Source organism: Maylandia zebra, linkage group LG18 (genome assembly GCF_041146795.1).
Source record: "Maylandia zebra isolate NMK-2024a linkage group LG18, Mzebra_GT3a, whole genome shotgun sequence".
Taxonomy (NCBI): Eukaryota; Metazoa; Chordata; class Actinopteri; order Cichliformes; family Cichlidae; genus Maylandia; species Maylandia zebra.
This window is the reverse complement of record NC_135184.1, coordinates 5,329,181-5,356,954: the sequence shown is the minus strand read 5'-3', so window position 1 is coordinate 5,356,954 and position 27,774 is coordinate 5,329,181. Positions and strand designations below refer to the sequence as shown.

General features: G+C 41.9%; 1 protein-coding gene across 7 annotated transcripts in view; it reads right to left on the bottom strand.

Annotated features, from left to right (window-relative positions):
• Positions 1–27,774, bottom strand: part of LOC101480681 (disco-interacting protein 2 homolog C) — a 205,257-nt gene that overhangs the window by 60,857 nt on the left and 116,626 nt on the right. For 6 of the 7 annotated variants that reach the window (XM_076877149.1, XM_076877148.1, XM_076877150.1 and 3 more), the window contains 4 exons: positions 27,007–27,117; positions 23,226–23,351; positions 15,039–15,371; positions 5,127–5,213 (listed from right to left, as the gene is read on the bottom strand). In XM_076877149.1, the coding sequence (XP_076733264.1) occupies positions 5,127–5,213; positions 15,039–15,371; positions 23,226–23,351; positions 27,007–27,117 (657 nt within the window). The remainder of the gene's footprint in view (positions 1–5,126; positions 5,214–15,038; positions 15,372–23,225; positions 23,352–27,006; positions 27,118–27,774) is intronic. The other variant, XM_076877152.1, reaches the window with a different exon arrangement.

The window sequence follows — 27,774 nt, the reverse complement described above, 5'->3', positions numbered from 1 at the left end:
AGAATACTGGGACACTATCCAACCATTGAGTCCATCTCGGTTATATTTTAGTGTTGAACAAAACACACTTAAACCCTTTAAGTTTGAAACACAGCTCAAGGGAACTAAAAGTCGTCATTTCAAATTGTACCTCAACTCCAGAATAGCAGGACTGAAGGAGCACCTCTTTGCTTAACTTCTAAAACACCCTCAAAGAGAGGTCACCACTTTGGATGATTTATATGTGAACGCTTGCCTCGCTGCTCCCATTCACAGCTTCCCGCATGATGCACCGCTGCTTCAGTCAAGGACCAGAAGACAAAGGAGATCAAACTACTTCACGGCGTGAAGGTTCCTGCTGTGAAAAGGCAGCAGAGCGAGTCATGACTGAGGGGTCCTGTTCACAAGTGCTGCTCATGTTAATGTAATTCACTCCATCCCGTGCCCACGATTAAACTCACTGAGATGTTTCGAAGGATGCTCATTACGTCACTTAGCATCTGTTTCGGATGATGAGACGAGGTTGGGTTTCTGGTTTCACATCATTGTGTTTTATTCTAATGAGAGCTGTCAGCATTGACTTTCATTATTCATTTGGCTTTGATTAAAGGTCTATTGGCTCCATCCACCACCAACTATATATAACCTTACATTTGCTGTTCTCTGTAAATGAACTTTCTGTATGTGGATTCACTCCTTGTGTTTTTATTATCTAATGGCATTGACTTGTGTTCTTCCTTCCCACTGTCGCCAAGTGTTTGCTCATGTCAGAGCGTTGCAGCATCTTCTGTTATGGTGTAAAACACTTTGAAGTGACCATTGTCAGCTGGTTCTACATAAATAAACCCACAAGAATTGAAGAGAAGCACTTCATGGATTCAGTCATTCATTTAGTGCCCCATCTATAGCCTGTTTTTGTTTATATTTCTTTAAACTGGTGAAATGTGAATAGGTTGATTTAGCCATTATCATTTTCACGCCTACATGTCGATACTGCAAAAATAAAGGCAGTTCTGATGCATCTTTTCCCAGTTGTTTATTTGTGCTTATGTCTCCTTTATCCAGAATAATGAGGTGAATTACCAATGACCAAATTAAATATTTAATTCACAACACAATGTTAATCATTTTAAGCTCTAACCACTTATGCTAAATGTAAAACACCAAGAGCTTACTCATTTTGTTTTTTTTATTTGGTTCTATCCATTTAATGTCACGACTCTTTCATGTGTTCGAACAAATAAAGCCGAGAGCCGCTGAGCTCAATATGAAGTGAAAGGCTTGGAAAGACTGAGAAATATAAGTGCACAGTGAGAGAAAGCAGGGATGATTTCTAGCAAAGCACTGAGCCCAAGCCAGCTGGAGAGAAACTGAATTCTTTATCCAGACATGGACTGCATATCAACAATGCAGCTCCCAGCACAAGCATGCTAATTACTGTAGCACACTGTCTCTGCAACATCTGGGCTGACGGTTTGAGCTACACATATATTCTCTGTAGGCACTTGTTGTGCAGCATCTGTGAGAATATGTGTGTGTGCATGCACGCACACATATTTGCACCTCCGGTGACCTCATCAGGTCGTCTTTATGAAGACCTGAGACAGAGCTGAATATCATCACTGGCTAAGGATGAGGATGAGGACGATGATGATGATGAATGCCTCATTCACTGCTGGAATATCCATCAGAGAGGCTGAGGCTGTTTCAGGGACAGGACACTTTAATGTGCGGGCTCAAGGATCTGTGGCTGGTAGTTTGCAAGCCCCACAATTGAAAATGTCTCCATCAATTTCTGTGAATCTTGTTGAAGCATTACTGTGGATAAATGTGCTTCACAAGGAAAAGTTTGGGATTTTCTTTCTTTCTCTTGAAAAGGAAGTACTCTCGCTATAATTTGTGTCCGCTGCCTATTTACACTGGACAAAAACGTTTAATTATTCATGCATTCTTGTGAATCGGGCATTAAATCCATCTTTGAGTAAATAAATGCATGATTTTTACAAAAAGTTCCATCATAGTATTTCTAATGTATTTCTTACAAAAAGATAAAACCAAGCTGTTTATGCTGGATCAATAGAACTCAAACTTCACTGCAGAAACAGGCTGATTTGGGGCTTAACGCAGTGAATGACAAGAAAATACCAGCCTTTGTTTGTTTTTGAAACAACATTGTGTTAGCAGGGGGTAATGGGATGCTTTGATTCTTTGTAACACCAGTGACCGCTGGTGTTTCAGGCACATCTTAAAACTGGTTTATATTTTATTTTGTTAGATGATTTGGGGACTATGTCTGATATTTCCCCACTGTCTTACAATGCTGCTGGTGAAAAACGAGCAAACCCATTGAATGAGTGAGAAACATACTAACAAAAGTATAAGTGTAGGTTTTATGCAAAATAAATCTCACACCTTGAATCTGTCTTTTTCTGAAGCAGCAGTCCCGAACCCCCGGGCCACGGACTGGTTGTTTGGTACCGGGCCGCGAGAGTTTAGGCTCGGGTGTGAAATTTATGGTTTTCAGGGTTTTTATCGTTATTTTTTTTTAGCATTTTTAGCATTAACTTGGTTTCCCTGGGTCTTTTCCTGTGTGTTATGAATAAATCTTTTTTTTGGTACTGGTACTGGTTTTGTTTTGCTGTATTTAGCCGCAACACCTTAGAGGCCGATCCATGAAAATATTGTCAGAAATAAACCGGTCCATGGCGCAAAAAAAGGTTGGGGACCGCTGTTCTAAAGTATTCCAGTATATTTACCTTAGATCAGCTGATCTACGTATGCAGAAGAACACAAAATTTTATTTACCATCCGATCCTGACTCATTGGCATATTAAAGAAGTTTCTGCGTCGTGTGTGTAAATGCCTGCTCTTCCATGTGAAGCTGCAGCTCTCCTGCACATATGTAACAGTCAACAGGCTGCTGCAAACCTCAGTAAACACATTTGTATGATTCGTTTAAATACTCTCCTCCCAAAATTTACAAACACAAATACATGTGCATGTCCACACTGATACTTTTTTCCTCCCAAGCACCAGAAGAAAGCTGCTGAATTGCCCCATGATGCTTTTAATTTTATATTTTCTTCGATGGGAATTTTACTATTAAAGCGATTTAATTGCCGATGATATCCAGCTATATCTTTTCATTTAAACCAAGTGAATCATGAGTTCAACATGAGTAGCAGCCATGTTAAACACCTCTCTAGATCTTTTTTTCCACTTAAGAAGTATTAATACTTTTAGATGCACCGTTTAAGAGAAGCTGGAGGTGCTCGTTTATCTCTAACAGCTACTGTAATGCACTTTTTTACTCAGTCAGTAGAGCAGCCCTCAGCCATGCTGCTGCTGGATTACTCTCAAGTAATAGGTTAAGCAGACGATCTCATATTACATTACAGCAGTTGTTCCATAATTTATAATCTGTGGAGTAGCTTCGATTTGTGTTTTCATCACTGCTGAATTTGCTTTTATTGTTTGTGCTAATAAAGAGGCAGAAACTCGGGCCAGGCCACAGTCAGGGAGCACTCCTTAGATAAAAGAAAAATAGAAAACTAATGAAAAGCCTAATTAAGAAATAAAACCAACGTGTGCCATCACGACAGCTTCGATGGACCTTTGCACTGATTCTCCAGGTTTCTGGAGCTGCAGAGGAAGGAACGCTATTCGTCTCCACGATGGTGGTGGTGGAGAGACGTCAGTCAAAAATCACTCGCAGGTGTTTAATAATGATTCATGTCACTATTGTAGCTCATTAACTTTGTCTGCTCTCTCCCACAGTTTGTGTTTTGTCCTGTTTGTTCTCTCTTTGTTTTGGTCTTTTCTTTTCTCTGACTCCTGGCTGCCTCTAAATGGCGTCCCCTCCTCCAGTCTGGTTATAGGGACGTTCTTCCTCCCCGCTGTTGCTAAGTTCCTCTACAGGATCTTTAGGGTTTTCTCCCCCATATTGAATGCAAAGCAACAGATTTTTTTTAAATTAAATTGGCACTACATAAATGAGTAACCGAATAAAACTAAATGTAGGATCAAGATGTGAATCACTTCCTCATCTCATTCATCATGTTGTTCCCAAACTGTTTTCCTCTTCCCTTAGAGACCACCGACCTTCCCCTTGCAGATATACAGCACTGACAGGGGGGCTAAGCTCCTGTTAAATCCCAGTCGGCCTCATCTAGACGCCTTAATCACATTAAATATGGGAACTATTCCAGAGCAGTGTTAGTGGATTCAAAGTCTATTTTTAGTTTTTGACAATGACAAATGGTTAATTAGAGGTCTGTTCTTAAAGTCTTTCTTCAAGTGACTGCTCCTTGTTTGCTCCACCATGGATAAGTGTATTTTCTCTGGCAGTCCAACAGGAATGGTGCAAGGAGTCACTTCAGTAAATGAGCGCATCATCCTGTGCTGCTGCCGTTTTACATGCCAGGCACTGAGTGGTGCAAAGCAGGAAGCGTCTTCAGTTCACAACTCTTGGCTGTTACATGTCGTGCTGGTTTCTTTGATATAGTATCTATGATTTGAGGTAGCAGATTGCAAAAAATACAACACGAAAAAAAATTACAGACAAAAACTAAAACAAGGAAGCGGACGGGCAGCCTGCATTCCTCTACCATCTGCTTTCTGGCCTAGATGAAAAGCTGCTTTGAAAGCAGATTGCCTCTGGCTGAGAAAACAACTAAAATCATGCTGCATAATTAGGCAAATCAATAAAAAACGACAAACAGAAGAACCTTGAAAAGAGGAAAGAGTCACACAAGCTGCTATCCAGCTTCTTTAAAAGCATTGTTGATTTTCCTCATCAACAATTCACACTTTCAAAAGCTGTAAGCACAGCCTTTTTTCAAATCCACACAAACAAACTGCTTTCATGCATCTACCACAACAACTCAATGCTACTCCTATCAAGGTTAGCATTGATGGTTTCTCCTCTGCACTTATACAACATGGCTAGGCACAAATTTAATTAGCGGGGAAACAACTGAGGAGGGGCACAGCTCGAACAGCAGGCATATGATGGCGGGCACTGTGGAGAGAAGGTTAGCTGAAAATTATGAGGGGGGAAATACGACATCCCTGTTCGTGCCAAGGGATGGCGGGAGACTGACCCTCATTCTGGGCTCTCCACCAGCCATGCTCCGATTGAAACTTACCGGAGCGTCGTGGACCAGAGTTTCCATTCTCTATCATACCAGCTGGCACTGCCCTCCTCCTTCTCAAGGAGAGGTGGCTTAAAAGGCCTGCATGTGAGGAACAAGAAGGGAGGGGAGTCTTTAAAAGTGGCATCAATCGCAAACCTCTGGTCTTTGTTTTTGACACAACACAGCACATCAACGCAAAATCTGAGTTCACAGATTAAACTGTAACTGGATAATGTGAAGATTCCCCACGGTGAGGGAAGAGTGTTGTGGGAGCAGGAGAGTGTTTTCCACGGGACTTTACAAAAAGAAGCCAAAATAGGAAAACTCTGGTGAGGAAAGAAACTCCCGACGTAAGCTGTGTGCGTACATGGCTTTTAAATTTAAAGAAATTATATCTGCTGTTGGTTCTCAACAGTGTGCAAGGCATTAAAGCACTCAGCTGCACACAGCTGGATGTTCTGTGAGAAATGCTCCATCAGGCTGTAGTTTTCATTTCAGCTATTTTGGTGCTTTGTGTCACTGTGAATTATGACAATCCGGACCAAACCGGTTCCACTGAAGTTGCAACATTTTTACAAACCAATTCTGGTTCATCTGTTTCATTCAACGATCCGCTTTCGCCCTTCTCATTCTCCGTCGCCGCCATGCTTTGTCCACCATGTGCGTATGAAAACAAAGGCCATGTGCGCTTTACCCATATTCTATCGCGATATTTCATTTTCTTATCATTGCCTAACACTGTACCGGTATTACCTACTTTAAAGTATCACTTTTTTCATAAATACACGAACAAGATTCCTGTTAAATTACAATAAAGTAAAGAATGTGCACCTATAATCTACAAAAACAATTTCTTACTATAAAAATATTACAGCACTATACTCTATAGAATATAAACTTCATTACACAATATTGTCAGATGGTTGCTTCCGATTTTACTCTTAATTTATTGTACCTACTCTAATTTTAATAAACAGTAATTGCAGGTATATCTGTACTGTATTATATATAACTATATAATAGAGGTGGGAATCACCATACATCCCACGATACGATATTATCACAATACTTACCGCACGATACGATATTATTGCAATTTTTTAAAATATTTTGCGATATTCAGATTCTGTACATAAAAGTAAACTTTATCAATATTCATTTTATCTAATATCAAAGCCTCGCACTCAGTCTTTCTCTCATTTCAGTCAGTTTTATTGTTGACAAACTGAACGGTTTGTATTACAGTCTAGTCCAACTTAACTGAATGCAACCATCTGGTACAATTATAGCTATTCTGAACTATGCAATTTATGAAAACTATGCAGCCCCTTCAGCAACTGAAGAATTTGAAAGTAAATTAAAACTAAATATAATTTTACATTAAATAAAAGTTTTAAACTTAATTAAAATAAAACATTTCTTAAATTAAAAGAAGTAAACTGTCATGTTTATTGCTGCCAAAAAACAAGTTAAACACATTTGGACAGTGAAGGAATGTCAGGATTCTTGCTCAGAAAAAGGATCAACATGCTCTGAACACAAAAACCTTTTTTGTAACAAAATATCGATTTCTGCTGTCCCTGTATCGATACATTATTAGCAAACAAAATATCACGATACTACATAGTATCGATTTTTTCCCCCACCCCTACTATATTAAGCATATAGGCTACCCTCTTCTCCTGCTGTTTGGACAGCAAAATGCTGCTGTATTCAACATTACACACAGGAACAGCAACCACATACACAAGCACAGACACACAGGTTCTGTACAGGAGCTGAACTCAGCCCAGAGTCAACAATAACAACCAGATCGTCTGCGATGATCCTGTGAAAAAGATCTGCAGGCTGGAGGAAAATGTGGAGAGATGAAAGGAGCGATGACCAATTGGGGAGATATGAGAGAACAAAAAGTTATCGTCACAGGCAAACCGAGCAGTTCTGATAAGAGCTGAATAAAAAACAAGGGGGGGAATGATTCTGTTCATAAACTCTCCTAAGATTTTACACACACACACACACACACACACACAGATCTAGGCTGTGTTGGCCTTGAGCGAGGAAACGAGAAGCAGAGCTTCAACCCACACGTGTGCACACCGCTCAGGATTTCCTCTGTGATAAACATGAACTCTGTAACTTCACAAAAGAACAGGCTCAATGAAACTTTACACCAACCAGCTGGAAAAATTACAACAACATGATGTGATGTAATGGAAATCCGCAACTCTCAGGGTTAGCTATGCAACCAAAGACGCTGCCCAGGACTCAACTGCCTGTCAGCAACAGGCCTCTGTATACCAGCCACAGTACAGACTGGGAGGAAATCAAAGTCATCGATTAGAAGTAAAAAACAAACGGAGGAATGTTCTCATCACCTGAAACGAGACATCGCTGACCTGTAAGTGCGTTTCCATCTATTGGTTTTATGCACATTTTGAGGTTTGACTCTTATTTTAATCTTTTAAATGATCTCAGAAGAATTAGCACCACCAGCTGTTTATAACAAAGCATGGTTGTGGGCGGAAATCTGGCTAAAATGTGGGCAACATTTGGATGCAGTTTGTGCCTTTTGCTAATTGCATTATGCGCAACGATGCCAAGGCTTCATTCCAGGCATGAATATTTATGTAACCGGGGTTTATAAATACAAGAAAACCTGTAGTCATTCATCATCCCTTAGCTGTGAGTTCCACGTTTTCTGTATTCAGTCCACAGAAAGAGTGTGAGTGAAGCAAGAAATGAAGCAGCAGAGATACCTGACAGGTAGTAAATTATCAGTTCTTGCAGACAAAAGTCTTTGCTGTGGGTATAAAGCCCTCAGGGATGGTGACAAAGACCGAAACACAATGACTCTCAACTGGGTCACGTACCCATCTTTATTCCTCACACAGGCCATTATTGCTTTGATGGCTACAAATCGTTAGCTTCATAGCATAATTGCCTAAGTCATTTGACTAAGTCAATGACTTAGGCACTTATGCTATGAAGCTAACGAAATGCACAAATGCATACATTTTATTGTGAGGCAAGAGGTCACACACGTAATTGCAAAAGCAAGGCACACAACTGCAGCAAGGGCAGGAAAATACATGCCCGGACCCCTGAGACAAACTCTGATACCCAAAGAGGGGAGAGAGGGGGCTGTAGTCTATTCCAGCTACTACAGGACGAGAGGCGGGTACGCCCAACATAACCCCACCAACTGCACCAGTCCAGAGCCCACACAGACACAAGGAAAACATGCAAACTCCACACAGAAAGGACCTGGCCAGCTGCTGGAATCAAACTCAAGACCTTCTTGCTATGTGGCAACAGTACTAACCACCGTACCAACAAAAATACAAAATACAGCCCACACGCAAACAAATTCAACTAGGGCCAAAGTGAAGGAATGAAGGGAGAAAAGGAATGCAGAAACAAACTCACGGGGAAATGGCTGAAAGTGCGACTGAGGTTCAAAGAAGACCTGGCAAAGCAAGAAAGAAAAGCATGGGAGCAGATATATACTGGGGGAGTGCCCGGCTAATTAGAAACAGACACGGCAGAAAATAAAAACACGGGAAGGAGAAGAGCTAAACAGGCCTGCTCGGTTATGATGAAAATCATCGAACAGTAGTAGAGGATTTATTAAACTTTTTTTTTTTTAAGGGCGTCGTCCCATCAGAGCAGCGAAGGAGCTGGATGTAGGCTGGGTGGAGCTGGCGGGGGGGGACTCTGTGTCTGCCGGTGCATTATCTTCAGAGCTGGATACCAGCCGTGCCAGCGTGAAAACAAACCTGTCTCCGCCAGAGCATTCAGTCCTCGGCTGTCAGGGAAATGCACAAATGGGTTTCTGTGGCAGCAGTGAGCCATTTTTTCACTTTCATGTTTGCGCCGTGTTTTCGACATGAATTGAAGCTGCTGGAAACCAACTTCCACCCTGCTGTAGCGCTGGCAGAATGTCCTGCCCTCCCAGTTTTGCAGGGAAACTGTGTGCTGGGAAAATCGCATTCAGTCCTTTGGCAGGTATGCTTAAAAACTTTGTGTGAAAATTCTCCAGACAGGAAGAGGAAAGAACAGAAATGCCCACTAAATAACATCGTCCCAGCATCCTGACAGGTCACAATGAATTTCTGATTGATGAATGGTCATATTTGCTTCTCCTGCTGAGGTTTAAAACACATTACCATTCTCAGGATAGTTTGTACAGGCTAGCACTTAGACCCCCGGAGAGCAGTCATTTTGGTTTTCTACCTTAGACCCCCGCGGAGTCATCATTTTGCGTTTCTACCTTTAAAAGCCGGAGAGCAGTCAGTCAAATGCTGGAGTCATTCATATGTATATTAGGTCGTTACCTAGGAATTCTGGAGGGAGGGGAGTGGGGGTTTGAGTGATTGAGGGGGGGGGGGGGGGGAGCTGCTAAAAGCTGTGAACTTCCTTTTGTGTTTCATCTTGATGCATTCTCAATCATCCAGGGAAATAAATCTCCAAAAGTCACCAACTTGGAGTGTTTCAGTTTGCCATCTTGGGGAGAAATCAACACACATGGGTGTATGTCCTTTGTTGCTGACATTTATTGATAAAAACAGTACAAAAAACCAACCATTTGTACACATATTTACAAATAATTCAACATTGTCAGCAATCACTCACAATCCTGGCACTGCCACGGTATCTGTCGTCTGCATTTACCACATGTGTACCTGTAGCAGTGAACACATCGCACAGTGGCCTGATTTTTTTTGCATCTGTGTTTGACCTGACACGTGGCCCTTTTTCCAGGGCTCGGTGTGGAGGGTTCTGCCCGAAGCAACTGATCTTTTCTTGCCTTCTTCGCAGCTACATGAGAGTGAGCCAACTCTGTTGCAAGCGCCACCAGGAAGTCCACCCGTCTTTCCTTCGTCCCGGTGCATGCTTGATACAGCACATGTGCATTCAGTGCTGCCATGTCAATCATGTTATAAAACACGGCGACTGGCCAGCGCCGTGTTCCTTTGCGGACAGTGTACTCCCGAACCATCTGGTCCATCACATCCACGCCACACTTTGTTTTGTTGTAAAGGGTGACAGTGTTTGGCTTTCTTTTGGTGGTGTTATCAGTCTGAACCACGCTGTGCATGCTGCTAAGAATATAGACTGTCTTCTTCCGTTTGGCCGCATACGCCGTCAGCGTGGCAGCAGAGGTTGAAAACACCTAAGAAATAAGATAAATTGTTATTTTCATAGCCCTTTCACACACAATGAAACACATAAACATAGAACCACAAAAGACCTGCAACATACCTGAGTGGTGAATTCAAGAACATGTGGGGACCTGTCTCCCTTTCACCCCAATAGAAGCGTACGCTGCAGATGGAGAGCCAACGGCTAAGGCCAGGAGAAGTATCTCGACTCGCCTTCAGAGCTTCCTGTGTTTCGTCACTCTTGACATGCTTCGTAGCATTCAAGAATGGACTATTCAACATGCAAAGGAAACGGAGGATGTTCATTGGTTCATGGACCTCCCTGAACTAATGGCATTTATTGCAATTGTGATCTTGCGGGGGGTTTGCAGGCTTCCATCGGTAAATGACTGCTGGTCAGCAAACCTGGGAAACCCACAGATAATTGGAACTATGGCACGAAACCGCTTCCAAAACATCATGCAACACCTACGCTTTGATGACAAGTCCACCCGCTGTGATCGAGCAAAGACTGACAAGTTTGCTGCAATTTCCAGTTTGTGGGGATCATTTGTCACCAACTGCATCACGTGCTACAACCCTGGTCTGCATATCACCATTGATGAACAGCTTTTCCCATCAAAGACGCGTTGCTGTTTCCTGCAGTATATTGCAAGTAAGCCGGACAAGTTTGGGATCAAGTTTTGGGTGGCTTGCGACCTAAAATCCAAGTACATTTGCAATGTCTTCCCATATCTTGGCAAGGACCCCAGTCGTCCCACCGGGGAGAGACTTTCGGAAAATGTAGTAATGAGGCTGATGGAACCATTCCTAGACAAGGGCAGAAATGTTACCACGGACAATTTTTTCACATCGCTTTCACTTGCGCAAAAACTTCTTGGACGGAAAACCACCATCCTCGGCACAGTCAACAAGATTCGCAGGGAAATTCCTCAATCCACTAGACAGACAGATTGCAATGAATTCACCACTCAGGTATGTTGCAGGTCTTTTGTGGTTCTATGTTTATGTGTTTCATTGTGTGTGAAAGGGCTATGAAAATAACAATTTATCTTATTTCTTAGGTGTTTTCAACCTCTGCTGCCACGCTGACGGCGTATGCGGCCAAACGGAAGAAGACAGTCTATATTCTTAGCAGCATGCACAGCGTGGTTCAGACTGATAACACTACCAAAAGGAAGCCAAACACTGTCACCCTTTACAACAAAACAAAGTGTGGCGTGGATGTGATGGACCAGATGGTTCGGGAGTACACTGTCCGCAAAGGAACACGGCGCTGGCCAGTCGCCGTGTTTTATAACATGATTGACATGGCAGCACTGAATGCACATGTGCTGTATCAAGCATGCACCGGGACGAAGGAAAGACGGGTGGACTTCCTGGTGGCGCTTGCAACAGAGTTGGCTCACTCTCATGTAGCTGCGAAGAAGGCAAGAAAAGATCAGTTGCTTCGGGCAGAACCCTCCACACCGAGCCCTGGAAAAAGGGCCACGTGTCAGGTCAAACACAGATGCAAAAAAAATCAGGCCACTGTGCGATGTGTTCACTGCTACAGGTACACATGTGGTAAATGCAGACGACAGATACCGTGGCAGTGCCAGGATTGTGAGTGATTGCTGACAATGTTGAATTATTTGTAAATATGTGTACAAATGGTTGGTTTTTTGTACTGTTTTTATCAATAAATGTCAGCAACAAAGGACATACACCCATGTGTGTTGATTTCTCCCCAAGATGGCAAACTGAAACACTCCAAGTTGGTGACTTTTGGAGATTTATTTCCCTGGATGATTGAGAATGCATCAAGATGAAACACAAAAGGAAGTTCACAGCTTTTAGCAGCTCCCCCCCCCCCCCCCTCAATCACTCACCCCCACTCCCCTCCCTCCAGAATTCCTAGGTAACGACCTAATATACATATGAATGACTCCAGCATTTGACTGCTCTCGGGTTTTATAGGTAGAAAGGTAGAAGCCACTTCCACCATTTGACTGCTCTCGGGTTTTATAGGTAGAAAGGTAGAAGCCTGGGGATGCTAGTCTAGCAAGCCTCTGCAGGGCCTTGATCCTTTTGAGACGTATTACTAAACGTTCTCAGAAATACTTTAAATAAGCTGTGGTGGTTATTTTTTCATCATTTAATTTAAAATGATAAACTTCATTTTCTTTTTCCTTTACATGTAATATACTGAAGCATCTTTTTTGTTTTCATTCAGATGATTTTGGCTCATAGGTCATTAAAATAAGAAATCCAGTGCCTCTAATTATTAGAATATTTCTTAAGATCATTCAAAGGAAGGTTTGACAATAGAGACGTGTCCAGTTTCATTTCATTTATACACTCAGTACTCGGTTGAGGCTCCATTAACAGAATTACTGTATCGGTGTAGTGGTGTGTGGAGTTGATCAGGTCAGGGTGCGTCTGCTGAGGTGTTACTGACGTCCAGGTTGCTTTGATAGATCCTCCCTGGGATTCAGGCCAGGCGAGTTAGCCCAGCAATAACACGGTCAGCAAACCATCCATATGCAAAAAGTTCATCATCAGCTGGAAGCAGAAAGAGCTCTAAAATCTTCTGGTTGACTTCAGACTTGATAAAACGCCGTGGAGCACCAACAGCACCAACTCTTCACAGACTGTGGAAACTTCACTCTTCAGACTTTAACATCGTAATTTCAAAATAAAATACAAAACTGACTTTAATCTGAAAAGAGGACTTTGAACCACTGAGAAACAGTTCAGTCTTTTTTCTCCTCAGTCCAGATAAGATACTGTGACGGTGTCTCTGCGTCAGCAGTGGTTTGATATCAGGACTGAAACTGTTGTAGGTCCTTTCCTGAAGACATTTGTGTGTAGTGGCTCTAAGATACTGACACCAGCCTCCGCTCACTCAGCTGAAACTCTCCAAAGCTCTTGAATCGACTTGTCATCACAATCCTCTCAATGCTGCGGTCATCCCGGTTGCTTCTGCACCTTTTCCTACCACAGTTTTCCCTCCCAGTCAACTTTCCGTCGATATGCTTCGATGCGGCTGTGAGCGGCCGGCCTTTTCACCAACCTCCTGTGGCTTTCCCTCCTTGTGGAGGATATCTGTCAAGTCAGCAGTTTTCCTAATGTCGTGGTAGCTGGTATGGTCTGGATCGAGAGATACTGGTAATTACAATTCAAACAGTATGAATACCAGTAACTACGTTACTTCCTTCAGTTTATCGTGTTGGTATGGCAGAAAAAAATCAGATAAGTAGAAATAAGAACAAAAGCATGACACATCCTGGTCTCATGGTTTGATTCCAGCTGTTATCTGGCCGTTGGCACATGAAGCATGAGGATCATCAGTATAACGGTGTCTTTAAATGTGTCAAAAGGAAATAAACGGAGACACTACAAAAACTGTTACTGATGAGACAGATTTTGTTAAATCATTACAGAATGTGCTGAGTTTGTGCAGGCGTCAAGGTCACGAGACTCAAAAATATTTTTCAATGAAAGTATGAAAACTGAAAAAGGAGCAGTAGGGGGGGGAAAGCGCAGCAGAAACAAAACAAAAAGAGAAAACTGGCTGTCAGGAGAATGACAGCAGAACTGCCACAAACACACACAGTAAGTTACAAACTCCACTTACAAACTCAAAGAACACAAGAAAAAAGGACCTTGAGCTGAACACTGCCATCAACATCTTACTGTGAAGCTCAAAGATGAAACGCTACGTCCAGATTCTCTCGGTAGAGAACATCTTTTATTAACTGCTGACTCAGTTTTAGTCAGAAAAAACTACAGGACAGTTTCTGTTTTAAGTTCAGCTGCTGTTTTTTTTTTAGTCTGGGATTCAAGGACCTTCAAGGGGTCTGAGGGAGATTTGAGGTCTCCCACAAAGTATTGAATCCTTTATGTTTATTATTCTGCTTATTATTTTATTATTCTGTTCTTGATGAGGTGAAAAAGGGGGAAAATATATAAGAAACAAGGCTCTGATGGGAGCTTTAGTTTTTATATGCAGCTGTCTCAGAGTCCATACTGTGCTTTGCATAATAAAATAAACTTTTATTAACTTCTTGGGTTGAAAGATGTCATTTGTACCTGATTAAGTTTCATATAATGTTTAAAACAATGTTTAATTAAGCAATGATCTGGATTAAATGTGTGTGAATATTAACCCTGTCCTGATTGTCTATTTGGTCCCATATGAAAGACGAATAACTAGAAACGTTGTAACAGTAAGCACACACCACGACTTGGCGAACATAACAAAATTGGAAACTTCGGGAAAAATCTAAATCTTAGAGCGGTTGGGTTGTTTTGGTTTGTCCAGAAGAGTCCGATTTCGTTAGGAGTGTCGAGACCTGCTAACAGAAGCTTTGTATTTTTGTATACACTGTCTGGATTAGCTAAAGCTGCCTTGACGAGGGTCTTCCACCTTTGCTAAAGGAGTTTGTAGTTTACTAAAGGTGTCGTGAATAACTGTAAGGCGTCATTAGATAAAGCTGCAAAGGGCCACACAGTGGACAGCTGAATGTAAACCTCTTTGACAGACGTGACAGAAAGCCTGTTTTTTCAGCTTGAGGCTTGAATTCATGTTTAAAAATGTTCCCTTTCAGTTGAAACTGACTTAAACAGCTTTACAGACTCACTGCAGTCGTTGGCCTTCACATTAATGACACAGCGCTAACTGCTAATGATCGTTTTATTTTCCCTGTAGGACGCCGTGTGCCACGCCGAGACCAAAAGTTAGACTATTATGTCAGCACTGCGCCAAGTCACCTACCTTTACTGTGGTGGTGGTGGTGATGGTGGTGGCGGTGGTGGTGGGAGGAGGAAATGTGAACATGCTGGGCCAGCACGTCAGCCAGCCTGCCGGCCGCTGCCCCGCTCCCGCCGCTACGTGTGGAGGACGAGGACGAGGAGGCTGTTGACGAGGTGGTGGTGGTGGTGGAGGAGGTGCCGTGGATTGCCCTGCTGATCCAGTGCTCCATGCTAATGCTTCCTTCCTGGCTGGACGAGGTTCCTCCGCCGCCTCCTCCGTCTTCTTCTTCACCTTCTCCTCCCTCTTCTTCATCACCGTCCCCCTGACCTTCGCCCTCTGAGCCTGAGGAGGTGTCTGAGGAAGAGAGAAGATGAGGATGGACATTAGGGTTGAAGTTTTATCCAAACCGTGGGGAAAAAAAGGATCTTTCCAAACACCGGTGCAAACAGAGGTGTCGATGTGTAAGCCCTACTCCCCCCTTCTGGGTAAAGTCGCTGCAGGGGAGGAACACAAACTTGTTTGTGCGTGTGAAAGCTAAAACGTGTGTGCGTACACGGGTGTGTGCTTCTGCAAGTTTTGCATGGCATTTCCATAATGCCCACGGCGTTATGAGGCTAGTAGTGGTGATATGAATAACAACAGAAGCTGACCTAGTTCTCACACACACACACACACACACACACACACTCAAAGGTACTCGATTAGTGTGCACGTGTGTGTTTTCTCGCAGGGCAGATGCAGAGAGAAGGTAACTGTGCGACTGACGAGGAAAGTCCAACAATAAAAAAAAACCAAAAAAATTGAAAATTCAAATATTTCAACCCAAGAGTGTTACTATGAGACGTTTGATCTTTTTAACTATAAATGGTTCCTTACCCGATAAAGGGTTAAACTGGTTTGCTGCGCTCCAGTGTGACTGACTTTAGTACACACACATATGCAGCTGGGACTCTGTACCTGTGCAACAGGTGAAACCATCTGGGAACCTGAAGTTTAAGTCAAAGCCTTTACTTTGTCATTTAGCTGCGTTCATCTTCACATTTATGAAGTTGATGCTTTGGTTTGTTTTTCTTGTTTTAATAACCACATGGAATCAGCTGCTGAAGTTGGTCAAAGTGAAACCAAAACACCTGGTAAATTTAGAGCAACAAACAACAACGAGGACTAATGTTTGTTTCCAGTATTCATTCTGCTTTTAGCTCTGGGCGACCGGTGAAGAGCTTCCCGTCTGCTGTTGGGTGAGAAGCGGGTGGTGAACCAAAACAATGAGATGAATGAAAGATGCTAAATATCAGCTGCACATTTGCTTAGTATTTTATAAAGTTAGTCACTAAGAGTGACATCTTTCACGTTACATGCTATGATGCATGTGTAAGAATTTGGTAGCGTGGCAACGTTAGCAAAACTATAATGAATCAGACTCTCTAAAGCTCGTGAGGAGCAACCTTCGTGTAATCTTAGGTGAAAAGTAAACACAAGATTTCAGCTGTTTCCTTAAACTAAAGTTAAATCTTATCTGGATAAGATTTACATTACCATTCGAACTCGTGCAGATTATATAGTAATTTTCCCTGACACTGATCTTAGTACAATAAATGTTTCAGTGTAAGACATCAGAGTTTCGTCACTGCTCCTGTGTTAGTAAATCAAATCTTAAAAGATCAATAAGAAGCTTAACATGAAAGCATGTCTACACAAATCCTTTGTATGATATACAGAGGGGAGATCCTCAATTTGGTCTCAGGCACTGTGAACACAGAAGCCTCCAACACCCACCATGCAAACCTTTTGTTAGTGAAGACAGGATAAAACTGATTTAAAGGTGAAGAGGGCTTAATCAGCTTGTGTCAAACAGTGCACTGCAGGAGGAGCTGCAAAGCTTGAGTCAAATAATATAAATATGTAGAGTTTGATGACCAAACTGTGTATTTCTTAAAAAGAAGAAGAATTGAATTTGAAAGCAGAAAAAAAAAAGAAAATCAGTGTACTAGAGCTTTTATGGTGTTTTTTTTTTTTTTGCTTTTACAATTTAACGTGTGCAATCAAGACTTTGAAAGTCAGCATATTTGTCATTGATACAGCTGACAGCACTAGAAAACACCATGTGACTGGATGTAGTCTTCCCATGATGCTTTGTGCTAACACACTTGATTAATGAATGTGGATCTTGTTATCCTGCTCATAGCGAGATGGGGAGACTTCCAGTGACAAAATATATTGAAAGCGCAACGCTGCCAGCTGACTTACGAAGCAAATACTCAGAAAAATGCAGAAAGAGAAACGAGAAAGTGACACAAAGCGGTTCCACAGAAATATATTTCACGATGCGTTGGAAAAATTAAGAAAATGCAGCTGTGAAAATCAGTCAAAACCCGATGAGAGCACATCAGAGGCCTCTCTCACTTGTCATCTCCGCACGATACGACACGCTGCTCAGCAACACACGACTCGGCTGTCCTCGCATGAACCTCGCTGGCTGACAGAAATGTGTGTGTGGCTGCGTGCGCACAAGTGCCTGTATGTGTGCGACTGCCTTTAATGCTCCCACAAGGTCTTTCTAAATCTGCACGATGAATTATGTGCAGTTTGTGTGTCATGTGTGCAGCTTGTTTATCTTCATTTGTGCACAACAGTAAAAATACCCGGAAATCACGTAGACGTGTGTTTGTGTGTAGTATTATGAACATTCTTGCAGAAAAAGCGTATGCACATTTGAAGCATGTGGCATGTGAGTCTTGCAAAAAGTCTGCTCAACAAAGGTTTCATTGCCATTTTGAATTTTGAATTATAAAACTTGAGCTGGGTTAAGATTCTGTTTCAGTGAAACTGTGGTCAGCAGTTATCATCATCAGTCTGGCATGCATCAATGCTAGCTAACTAGCATTAAGTCAATACTGGACTCTTTCCATAAGATTCAATACAAACAGGTATTTTGCATCCAAAGCCATCATCCCCTAAAGCACAGAGGTCCATTGTTTGTCCAGGAACTGCTAAAAACACAGTGAGTTACACTGTTGCACTGACTGATGTGTTCTTTTCAGAAGTCATAATTTACTTCGACTCGGTCCTACATATATCGTCCTGCTGCCCCAAATAATCACTCAAGCAGTAAATGTGTGTTAATCCATCACTACAAATAGTCCTCAGCTGTTTGGGGAAATCACCGAGCATTTTTCTCTTTTTTCTTTTTTGCCAGGGAAAAAAAACAAAACAATTTGTTGAAAGATTTGTGTATTCAGCAGGAAGCAGTGGGATTGCCAAAGATAATCATAGGAGTGCCTGAGCTAGAGAGAGCCAGAAAGCACTGAGCAAATATAGAATAATGCCAGATGTCCCAATTAATTTTATGACTTTTTTTTAAAACCAAATATTCATCTGTTGTTTAAGATACAGAAAACCCACAGACAAGGTAAACAGCAATGACATCATCTTTCTTGCAGATTTTTAAGTTTTTGTTTTCTTTAAAAGGGTACAGTTTATAAAATCGCACCACTAGATGTCAGAAGATTGCAGATCGCAGAGTTTCTTCTATATTTCCTAGCTATGGTGGCTGCCGTGAGACAAAAAAGTCTTACAGCTGTTTATCTCTAGTGAATGTAGACCGGCAGTCCGCTGTTTATCTCAGATGGTGTTCACGTCTATTTACTCTGGAGGAGGACGAAAAACTGATATGAGTGGATGAATCAGTGAAGCTCACCCCTGCAAGTGACAGCAATACTGAGTTGAGCTGTTGAGGATATCCTGTGCTTTTCTCTCAAAGCGCTACTGTTTTTGTTGCTAATAGCTGCCGTTAGCCTCTGTTAGCCTCTGTTAGCTGCTGTTAGCCTCTCCCAAACATTGCTGGACTTGGACAGACAATAAATTCTCACACAATGTGAGAATGTAATGTATTTATTTATTTTTTTTATCAGAGTGAAAGATTGATTTTTAGGATTAAAAACATGTTACCCTATAACTGGCTGTTGGTACTGCCAGTTGTCACCTGTCTAAAGACGGGCGGGTCTAATGTGCTGACAATAAGTAATTGTGACAGTATTGGGAATAAATATTCATGTTTATGCACGTTTTTATTTGTTAGAGCCCTGACTTGAGTTCAGGAGATGAAGTGGATGATTAGGTGGAACTGTGACGTGCATCTCAGCCAGTATTTTCAAGATGGTGGGGGAATGTGGCGGCTTCCACAAACAGACACCTGCTCCTTTTTATATTTAATGGATTAATTCTAAGTTTATGAGAAAATGCATCAGTTTGTTGGATAATATAATTCCACAGTAATCAATGTATATTTGTGAGTCTGTTTTTCGATGAAATAACCTCAAAAAATGAATGAATGTACATTTAAAGGTTATTTTCTACATGTTTTCCTATTAAATATTGTGGGAAGTAAAGACTTAAATCTATTTACGCTTCTAAAAATTGGCACCAGAATTAAGATTTAATAATAGTCAGATACCACGTTACATTCACCCACCTCATACTAGTTAAATATTGACACTCAGCTGCCTTCAGTGGTTGGCAGGAGTCTATGGGTGTTTTGTACGTGCTGACATCTTTCTATCATGGCCACCAACTTGTGCTTAAGCGAGCCCGGCCTTTACAGCCATGCACCTCAAAGGGCCCGGACGCTTCATCACCCTGTCACCAGTTAACCTGTTTTAAGTCCAATGACAACCTTTGGTAAGTAATAACCCCTAAATACAACAAACATCCAACAAGTGCTGTCATTTAGAAGATACCCTAACCCCGTCATTCAGCAATTACATTTTCACCCTGATCAAAGTCAATCAGACACTTGCCCATTCCCAAGCTTCCAATGAAACTAGATGCACTGATTGTTATTTTACCACCTAGAGCCCAACACATAACAGGTGCCTCTGTAACAACATAATCAGAGTTATTGATTTAACTATCAGGGGTTTCAGTGTTGTGATTGGCTGCTGTGTATTCAAAGAGGAATTAACTGAATAAAACTGATTTATGTAACAAGTTTTTACCATCAATGTGTTGCTGTACATCACAGGACATAGTATAGAATAGAATAGAATAGATGTGTATTGTTATTGTATATGTACAACCAAATTATGGGTGCTCCACACCAACTGTGCAGGAATAAAATATAAATAGTAAGACAGCAGCAATACATAATACACAGGAGAAATATATGCAATCAGAGGGATATATACAAACTAGAGGTGGGGTGTGAGGGCATGGATCCATCTGCTTCTAATTTTGGTTAAGATGGGCTGTTAAGGAGAGCTGAAGAGTGAGAGGGAGAATGAAGGGAAGAAATAAAAAGAATATGTTGGATGAAGAGCAAGGACAAGGGAAGCCTGAGAGGGGGCAGCTGGAGATGCGAAAATAGTAAAATTGGTGTGTCCATTCAAACAAACAAACAAAAAAACTGAAAATAATGAAGTGATAATGAAGTGGATCGCCATGAGGAAGCAGCCTTTGGACATTCTGCTTCAACTGATCAAAACGAGGCTCCTTATTTACGTCTTTCACTGCTGTAGTTCTTCTCAGAGCTGTTAGTGTAAATCATGTCTCGTTGCTCAGTGAAGCTCAACCCTGCAGCCAAAGATATAATGGCCTCATTAACACTCTCATTAAACAACACCAGTGGAATAAAGACATGGACGACTGCCACCTTCGCCAAAGGACACATCCTAGTTTGCATGCTACGGGGACACCAGCGCCTCTGTGAAGCATCCTTTAAAAACAAGCTCCATCTATCATGTATTCACATAGAGCATTCCCAATGTTTACTGGAGAAATGCTTTGTGAGGGAGAAAGAAAATCTGTGGCCATCGTATTCCGGGAATGAGTCCGGGCATTTCATACGCCATCAACACTCCACTAACTGAAAAGTCCAATCACAGATATTTGAAGAGGCAACAAATGGGATTTATAGAGTTGTTGCTCCCTGCATCGATGCTAACGCTCAGAAGATAAAACCCTGTGGGCCAAACAGAGTCCTGCACAAACAAAACAGGAAAACTGATCTATACTGTATATACTGCAAGGTTTCTGTAATCTTCAAAACAGACATGGAGCAACAAGTAATTCATATGGCAATACATCACATTGGATCCTCTAGCAATGCATTATCGTTAAATGACAGAAAATGCAATACTGCCGTCCTTAATGTATGGCAGTGATTTAAAATGAAGCTTCTGCCCTTTGTTAGTCTGTGACTGTTTGACATTATTGAAATATGAGCTTATTGCCCAAACTTTAATGGAGATGTGACGGGAGTGACATTAACTTTAGCCGAGGCAACTAAACGTAGGGGATATTTTGGCTTTACTCGATAATTAGTGTGTTTCTGGTGATATTATAAATATGGGATTTGGAAAGAAAACCAATCAGTGTATGCAATAAATAGCTCTGTCAAACAGGTAATACTGGGCACTGTTTACCTTGTTTTCAGCTGTTAAGTGTGTTTTACAGCTAACACAAGGCTTTTTTGAATATATATTATAAGATATTTCTCATTTATCGGAAACATGAAAACTGTTTGTATTTGTGTAGTTATGCTGAGGTTATATTGACCAGAAGCATTAAAGATTTTAGAGTAACCATGGTATCTAAGGCAATAAACGATCCACACAAATGATTCTGTATTTCAGACCCTTCCACCGTCTCCACTGTGTGATGCTGCTGAGTGTAACACAGCAGGTCTGGTTGTGACATGAAAAATCCTTCCTCCACGTCCCGCTCTAGCAGAGCTGTACTTCATAAATCTGCTCATTAAGAATTTAAAGATTAACCCATAAAGAACAATTTAACTGTAAAAACTGAAATTACGATACAATGAGAGATTATTGTGCTGGAAAAGTGATATTTTGCATCAATCGTCCAGAATGAATGATCGCCGTCCTCTGCATTGCTAAAGACGTCTTCCAGCTGACCAATCTGATGCGAGAACTTAGAGAAATCTACTTTCTAATGAGCAAAATAAAGTGGTTCACGTTTCCTGCACTGCTGTTAGCTTACAGAGTACCCATCCGTCTCCAGGTTTTATAGAAGATGCTGACACGTCAGTCAATGACGGCTCGTCCTATTCATTCATTACCAATGTCACTACCACACGGAGATCGATACTGCAGCTACTCCTCTGCTCTTGGGGGATTTCTTCTGTTTAATATTAATGCAAACTGATCTTTTCTTTATTTTTGGTAAATGATTGAAATTTAAAAATCATCGTGCATCAACATAAACGGAAATCACATTTGCAAATGAGCATGGCGGTTTGCCAGCTGCTGCCAGAGTCAGTCAATGACAGAGTAACTCGACTGACAGCTTGAATCCCAAAGTTGGCAGATGTGACAGATGGCGGGCTATAACGTGACATTTCACGGGCTTTTCATTTCAGGCCTAAAGGAGACACCTTCTGAGAAAACCAGCGTAACTTACAGAAGATAGAAACGGCACAAAACAGCCTCTTCTGCAGAGAGACAGAGCCAGAATAAACATGAAGCCACTGAATATATGAGATAGCATCTATAGATATTTACATTCTGTCTCTTTGTGAAAAACATTGCTGACTTTGATTTTGATCAATTTTTTGCTGATATTCTGTAGTGATGGAGGATAAATCTTACCAACTATATTTCCTGCGGTGCCACCAACATGTCAGAAACTAACCTTGCCCCGTGTTTAAACACAACACATCAAAACTTCCTGATCTTTTAGATGAAGTTTCTTCTTCTTTCAGCTGCTCCCTTCAGGAGTAACCACATCGACTCATCTGCCATATCCCTAACACCCTCTTCTGCATGTCCTTCTCTACATCCATGTACCTCCTCTGAAGCCTTCCTCTTTTCCTCCTGCCTGGCAGCTCCATCTTCCATCCTTTATCTAGTATATTAACTTTTCCATTAGTACTTACAACCAAACAAAGTGTACCGTTTCTGCCTCAGTATTGGTAGAGTAAAAATAAACTTTTTTTTTATATCAATAGTACACAAAGATTTCTTTCTGTTTTCTCCTGAGAGTTTGAGCCTCACAAGGACACAGCTCCTGCTGTTTGAGCTTCGTTTGGTTCTTTTCATTAGTTGGTATTATTGAAAAACCAGCTGAACTCCTGGTATTGTCAGAATTCATTCACAATATGCACACAGTCAGGATCAGGCAATGAAAACTAATTATTAAAATGATCATTTTCGTTCATTGGCTTCAAATGTGAAAGTTTAGTGTGTCCTTTACCTGGTGGTGTGTAGGCGTCCATGGAGCTCTGGACCACAAGCGACCGCCTCTTCGAAGGCATCGGCACCGCCATCTTTCTTTCTTTGTGCTTTGCCAGGGCTGCCTGCACCGCCTCCGTGTGCACATCTGGAAACATATGCAGGACATATAAAAAGTCTCTGTTAGATCCTTCTCATTCACAGTGATATAATGAATAATCACATAATCAGAGATGTTTTTTAAAACTACACTTCAGTGAGCTAACTCAGTGTTAGCTGTTGAATTCCTTTTTGTCGGCACAAATGAAAATTACTCTGCAGATACTCAAAGGGTGCTTAAGATTTGGTTATCCAAAATAAGAGGTTACTGGTTTCCCCCAGCATTTAATGCTTCTGTATAATACAAAGTGAGAATTGTGAATTTAAAAGCTATACACTATATATTTTTTTCCCCAAACTACTCCTAGACCAACGTACCGTCAAACATCAGGGCTGGAGAGCAGCCGACTGATGTAACTGGGAGAGGATGAATTAATACATATATTATATATGTATTATTATGTATAACTGTAGCAACAGGCTAAATTTACCCCTTATTAGCATTTAAGTTCCTTAAAAAAAAGCATTCTATAATATTTAGTTACATAATATCACATTTAAAAAAGGTTTAATTATGCATCATATGTTATCATGCATGCACTAAGAGCTCTGATGTCCAGTGCAAACATACAAATTAGATGGAGTCCACCCTGCAGCAGCAGCACACAGAGACAGAGCAGCAAACAAGAGCAGGACTATCCTCTGTGTTTCTCTGTGTTTGTGCTGCACGGTTCTCTTTACAACGAGCACCATGTTCCCATTTATTCTCATTCAGTTTACGTGCACAAACATTCCCAGCCTGACAGCAGCTCCCATGAGGCCCTGTGGTTTCTGACTGGATTAGGTGCAGGGCGTGTCGGCGAAGATGTTTCGTAAATTGGTGTTTTTAAGAGTGAGATAGAGTGCTGCATACAGAGCCACAGCTGGGTTTGTTTGAATGGTGCCCACTGCCAAAAAAAGGCAAACGCCACAAACGCCGACACAGAGCAAACGGGCGTTTGGCCCGATAGTGACATATTAAGACATTAGTCAGAACGAACGGGGCTCACAGACGTCCGGTTGTTTGGCTTGTGGATGTGCTTATATAAGGGGAACAGAGGTAATTTAAATCTCAAGTGCACATTTATTGTCTCCCGGTTGACTGAGTGTGACTGTGCAGTGTGTGAAAGCGAGCATGTGGCATTTAAAGGTGCTCACATGGCTCTTCTTTTTCAGTTCACTGGGTTAAACGGGTTTTGTCAGGATTTATTATGCATCAGATCAAACTTTAATAGCTTCAATTCTCCAACAGCTTGTAGGGACATAATAATAAAGTAAGCCCAGTTCCACCACCTGTCAAGGAATTCAAGCTTTACAACACCACATTGTTTCTTTTCTTATTGGTTTCCTGTCTATCTGTATTACCATCGCTTGATGTCAGTAGAACAAATTCCTACAAATTACTTTTGAATAAGACGCCACTGAAAAGATTGAAATCCTGAGTTAATCCTGTATTAATCTTTAGTCAACACCAGATGGAACGAAACTGAACCGCATCTTACAAGAGCTGTGGAAGATTTGTCAGGAGCTCATTGCATAGATGTAAAGCAAACACTGGATTTGTTGTAGCTCGTTCTGCATGTAGCAAGAAGACTCAAGATATCAACGAAGATGTGGTTTTCCTGATGTCTGAGAAAGTCATCAGAGCTGGTAGCAAAATACTTCAAGACCTTCAGAGGCCAAAATCTATCCAAAAACCACCAAACACTAATCAGTTTTGCCTGATCTGAAATACAAGTACATGTATTTGCATAAAAGAAGTAATATGAAGTATTAAGTTATAGCAATTATTAAACCTGATTTCATCAATGATATTTAAATTTATTCAGTCAAGAACTGATGGAGCACCTCTTCAACCTGAGCCTGAGGTTGGGAAGAGTCCCACAGCTCTGGAAAACCTCCTGTGTTGTACCAGTGCCAAAGACTTCACGCCCCAAGGACCTCAACAGCTACAGGCCGGTGGCTCTGACATCCCACCTGATGAAGACCCTGGAGCGGTTGGTCCTGGCTCAGCTTCGGCGCCTAACAAGCTCATCACTGGACCCACTTCAGTTTGCCTACCAGCCTGGCATTGGAGCGGATGATGCCGTCATTCACCTCCTACATCGTTCCCTCGCTCACCTGGAGACCGCTGGAAGCACTGTGAGAATCATGTTCTTTGATTTCTCCAGTGCCTTCAACACTATTCTTCCCTCGGTTCTAAAGGACAAGCTGGTGAACTCTGGAGTGGACCATCACCTCACTACCTGGATCCTGGACTACCTCACCGACCGACCACAGTATGTGAGGACTCAGGGCTGTGTGTCGGACAGGGTCGTCTGCAGTACGGGGGCCCCACAGGGAACGGTTCTGGCTCCGTTCCTCTTCACCATCTACACTGCAGACTTCTCCCACAATTCCACCCAGTGCTTCCTGCAGAAGTTCTCTGATGACTCTGCAATAGTCGGCCTCATCACTGATGGGGACGACAAGGAGTACAGAGGTCTGACCCAAGACTTTGTGGACTGGTGACAGCTGAACTACCTCCAGATCAACGCCAGTAAAACCAAGGAGCTGGTGGTAGACTTCCGCAGGCACAAGCATTCTCCACTGCAACCACTGAACATCCAAGGTATGGACATTGAGGCTGTGGACAGCTACAGGTACCTTGGTGTTCATCTGAACAACAGACTGGACTGGACTCATAACTCAGACGCCCTCTACAGGAAAGGGCAGAGCAGGCTGTACCTGCTGCGGAGACTCAGGTCGTTTGGAGTGGAGGGCCCACTCCTGAAGACCTTCTATGACTCTGTGGTGGCTTCTGCTATCTTTTATGGTGTGGTCTGCTGGGGCGGCAGCATCTCTGCTGGGGACAGGAAGAGACTGAACAGGGTGATCCGAAGGGCCAGCTCTGTTCTAGGATGCCCTCTGGACCCAGTGGAGGTGGTGAGTGACAGGAGAACGGCGGCTAAGCTGTCATCCCTGATGGACAACATCTCCCACCCCATGCAGCAGACTGTGACAGCACTGAGCAGCTCCTTCAGTGGGAGACTGCGGCACCCACGGTGTGGGACAGAGAGATTTTGCAGGTCTTTCCTCCCCACTGCTGTCAGACTCCACAATAAAGACTTTAACTGATCAAGCACACACATCCATACATATGCAATAATACTAAGTGCAATAATCCTTTCTGTCATCGTTGTATTTTTACTCAGTTGTATATAGTATTTGTATTTGTATTCTATTTTTATCTTATTGTATATTTTTATTCTATTTTATTCTACTGTATATAGTATATTATTTTATTCTATTCTGTACAGTTGTGTACTGTATTTATTCTTATTGTATTCTAATTTTTGCGTCATAACTTTTGCACTGTCCACTTCCTGCTGTGACAAAACAAATTTCCCACGTGTGGGACTAATAAAGGTTATCTTATCTTATCTTATCTTAACTCCAAATTATAATCAGTCGACTTTACTGGAAGAAGCTGGGAAGTCCTTCAGTTTAAATCTACCTTTCACTTCTCTAACAGTCGTGAACAAATATTTCTCTGTGATTGATGACATCATAACTATTTTTCAATTAACCTGGTCTGTGTGAGGGGAAAAAATGAGGCATATTTGAAAGATAACAGGGACACAACTAAATGCCAACAAGGTCAGAGGTCAAAACCTGCCTCTCACCTGATCGGTAACGTTCGTCTCTGGAGCCAGAAGACCGCCGGCGGTGGTAGCGGGAGGACGACGACGGGGTGACGGGCGTTCTCCTCTCCTGGCCCATGGACGGATCCATTCCTAAGGCACAGGGATGCTGATTAAAATTGTATCTAATGACATAAACAATCGTCACATTACATTTTGGCGAGAGATCTCAAGGCACCTGGTGTTTTGCATGCTCGCTGACTGACAAGGATTAATGAGAAGCAGCTATTAACAAATGGAAGCCTGGTAATAAACTTGATTACACCTGCTACCACCAGCCCAAATGTCAGCTGTGAAAAAGTCTATCAAGGTGATTCTCTCCACTGTTGGTCACAAACAAATATTCATGAGTGGTTGGAATATTGTTTTAAAAATAGTCATAACCCGAGAACACATGAAACACCATCAGCCACAGACTGGCCTCCCCAGAGCAGAGAAAGCGGCCGATTCATGGAGACTACTTCAAGAAAGGAAAAGAAGGTTTGTCTACAAGATTTCAGGCTGTGTTGAAGAATAAAAGTGGTCAAAAAATATTGACTTTGACCTTGTATAAAACACTGATTTTGTCTTATATACTGTATTCCCATGAATGTTTGCACAGTTCAATAAATCGCTACTCCCATTTCTTTTCGAGAAATGGCAGGTGGCTCAAGACTTTTGCACAGTAAGCAAAATATGTCGTCTCAGTCGACACAACAATTTGTGATTCAAAAAGTAAGAGTCCTCAGATGTAAATCATCACACTTACTT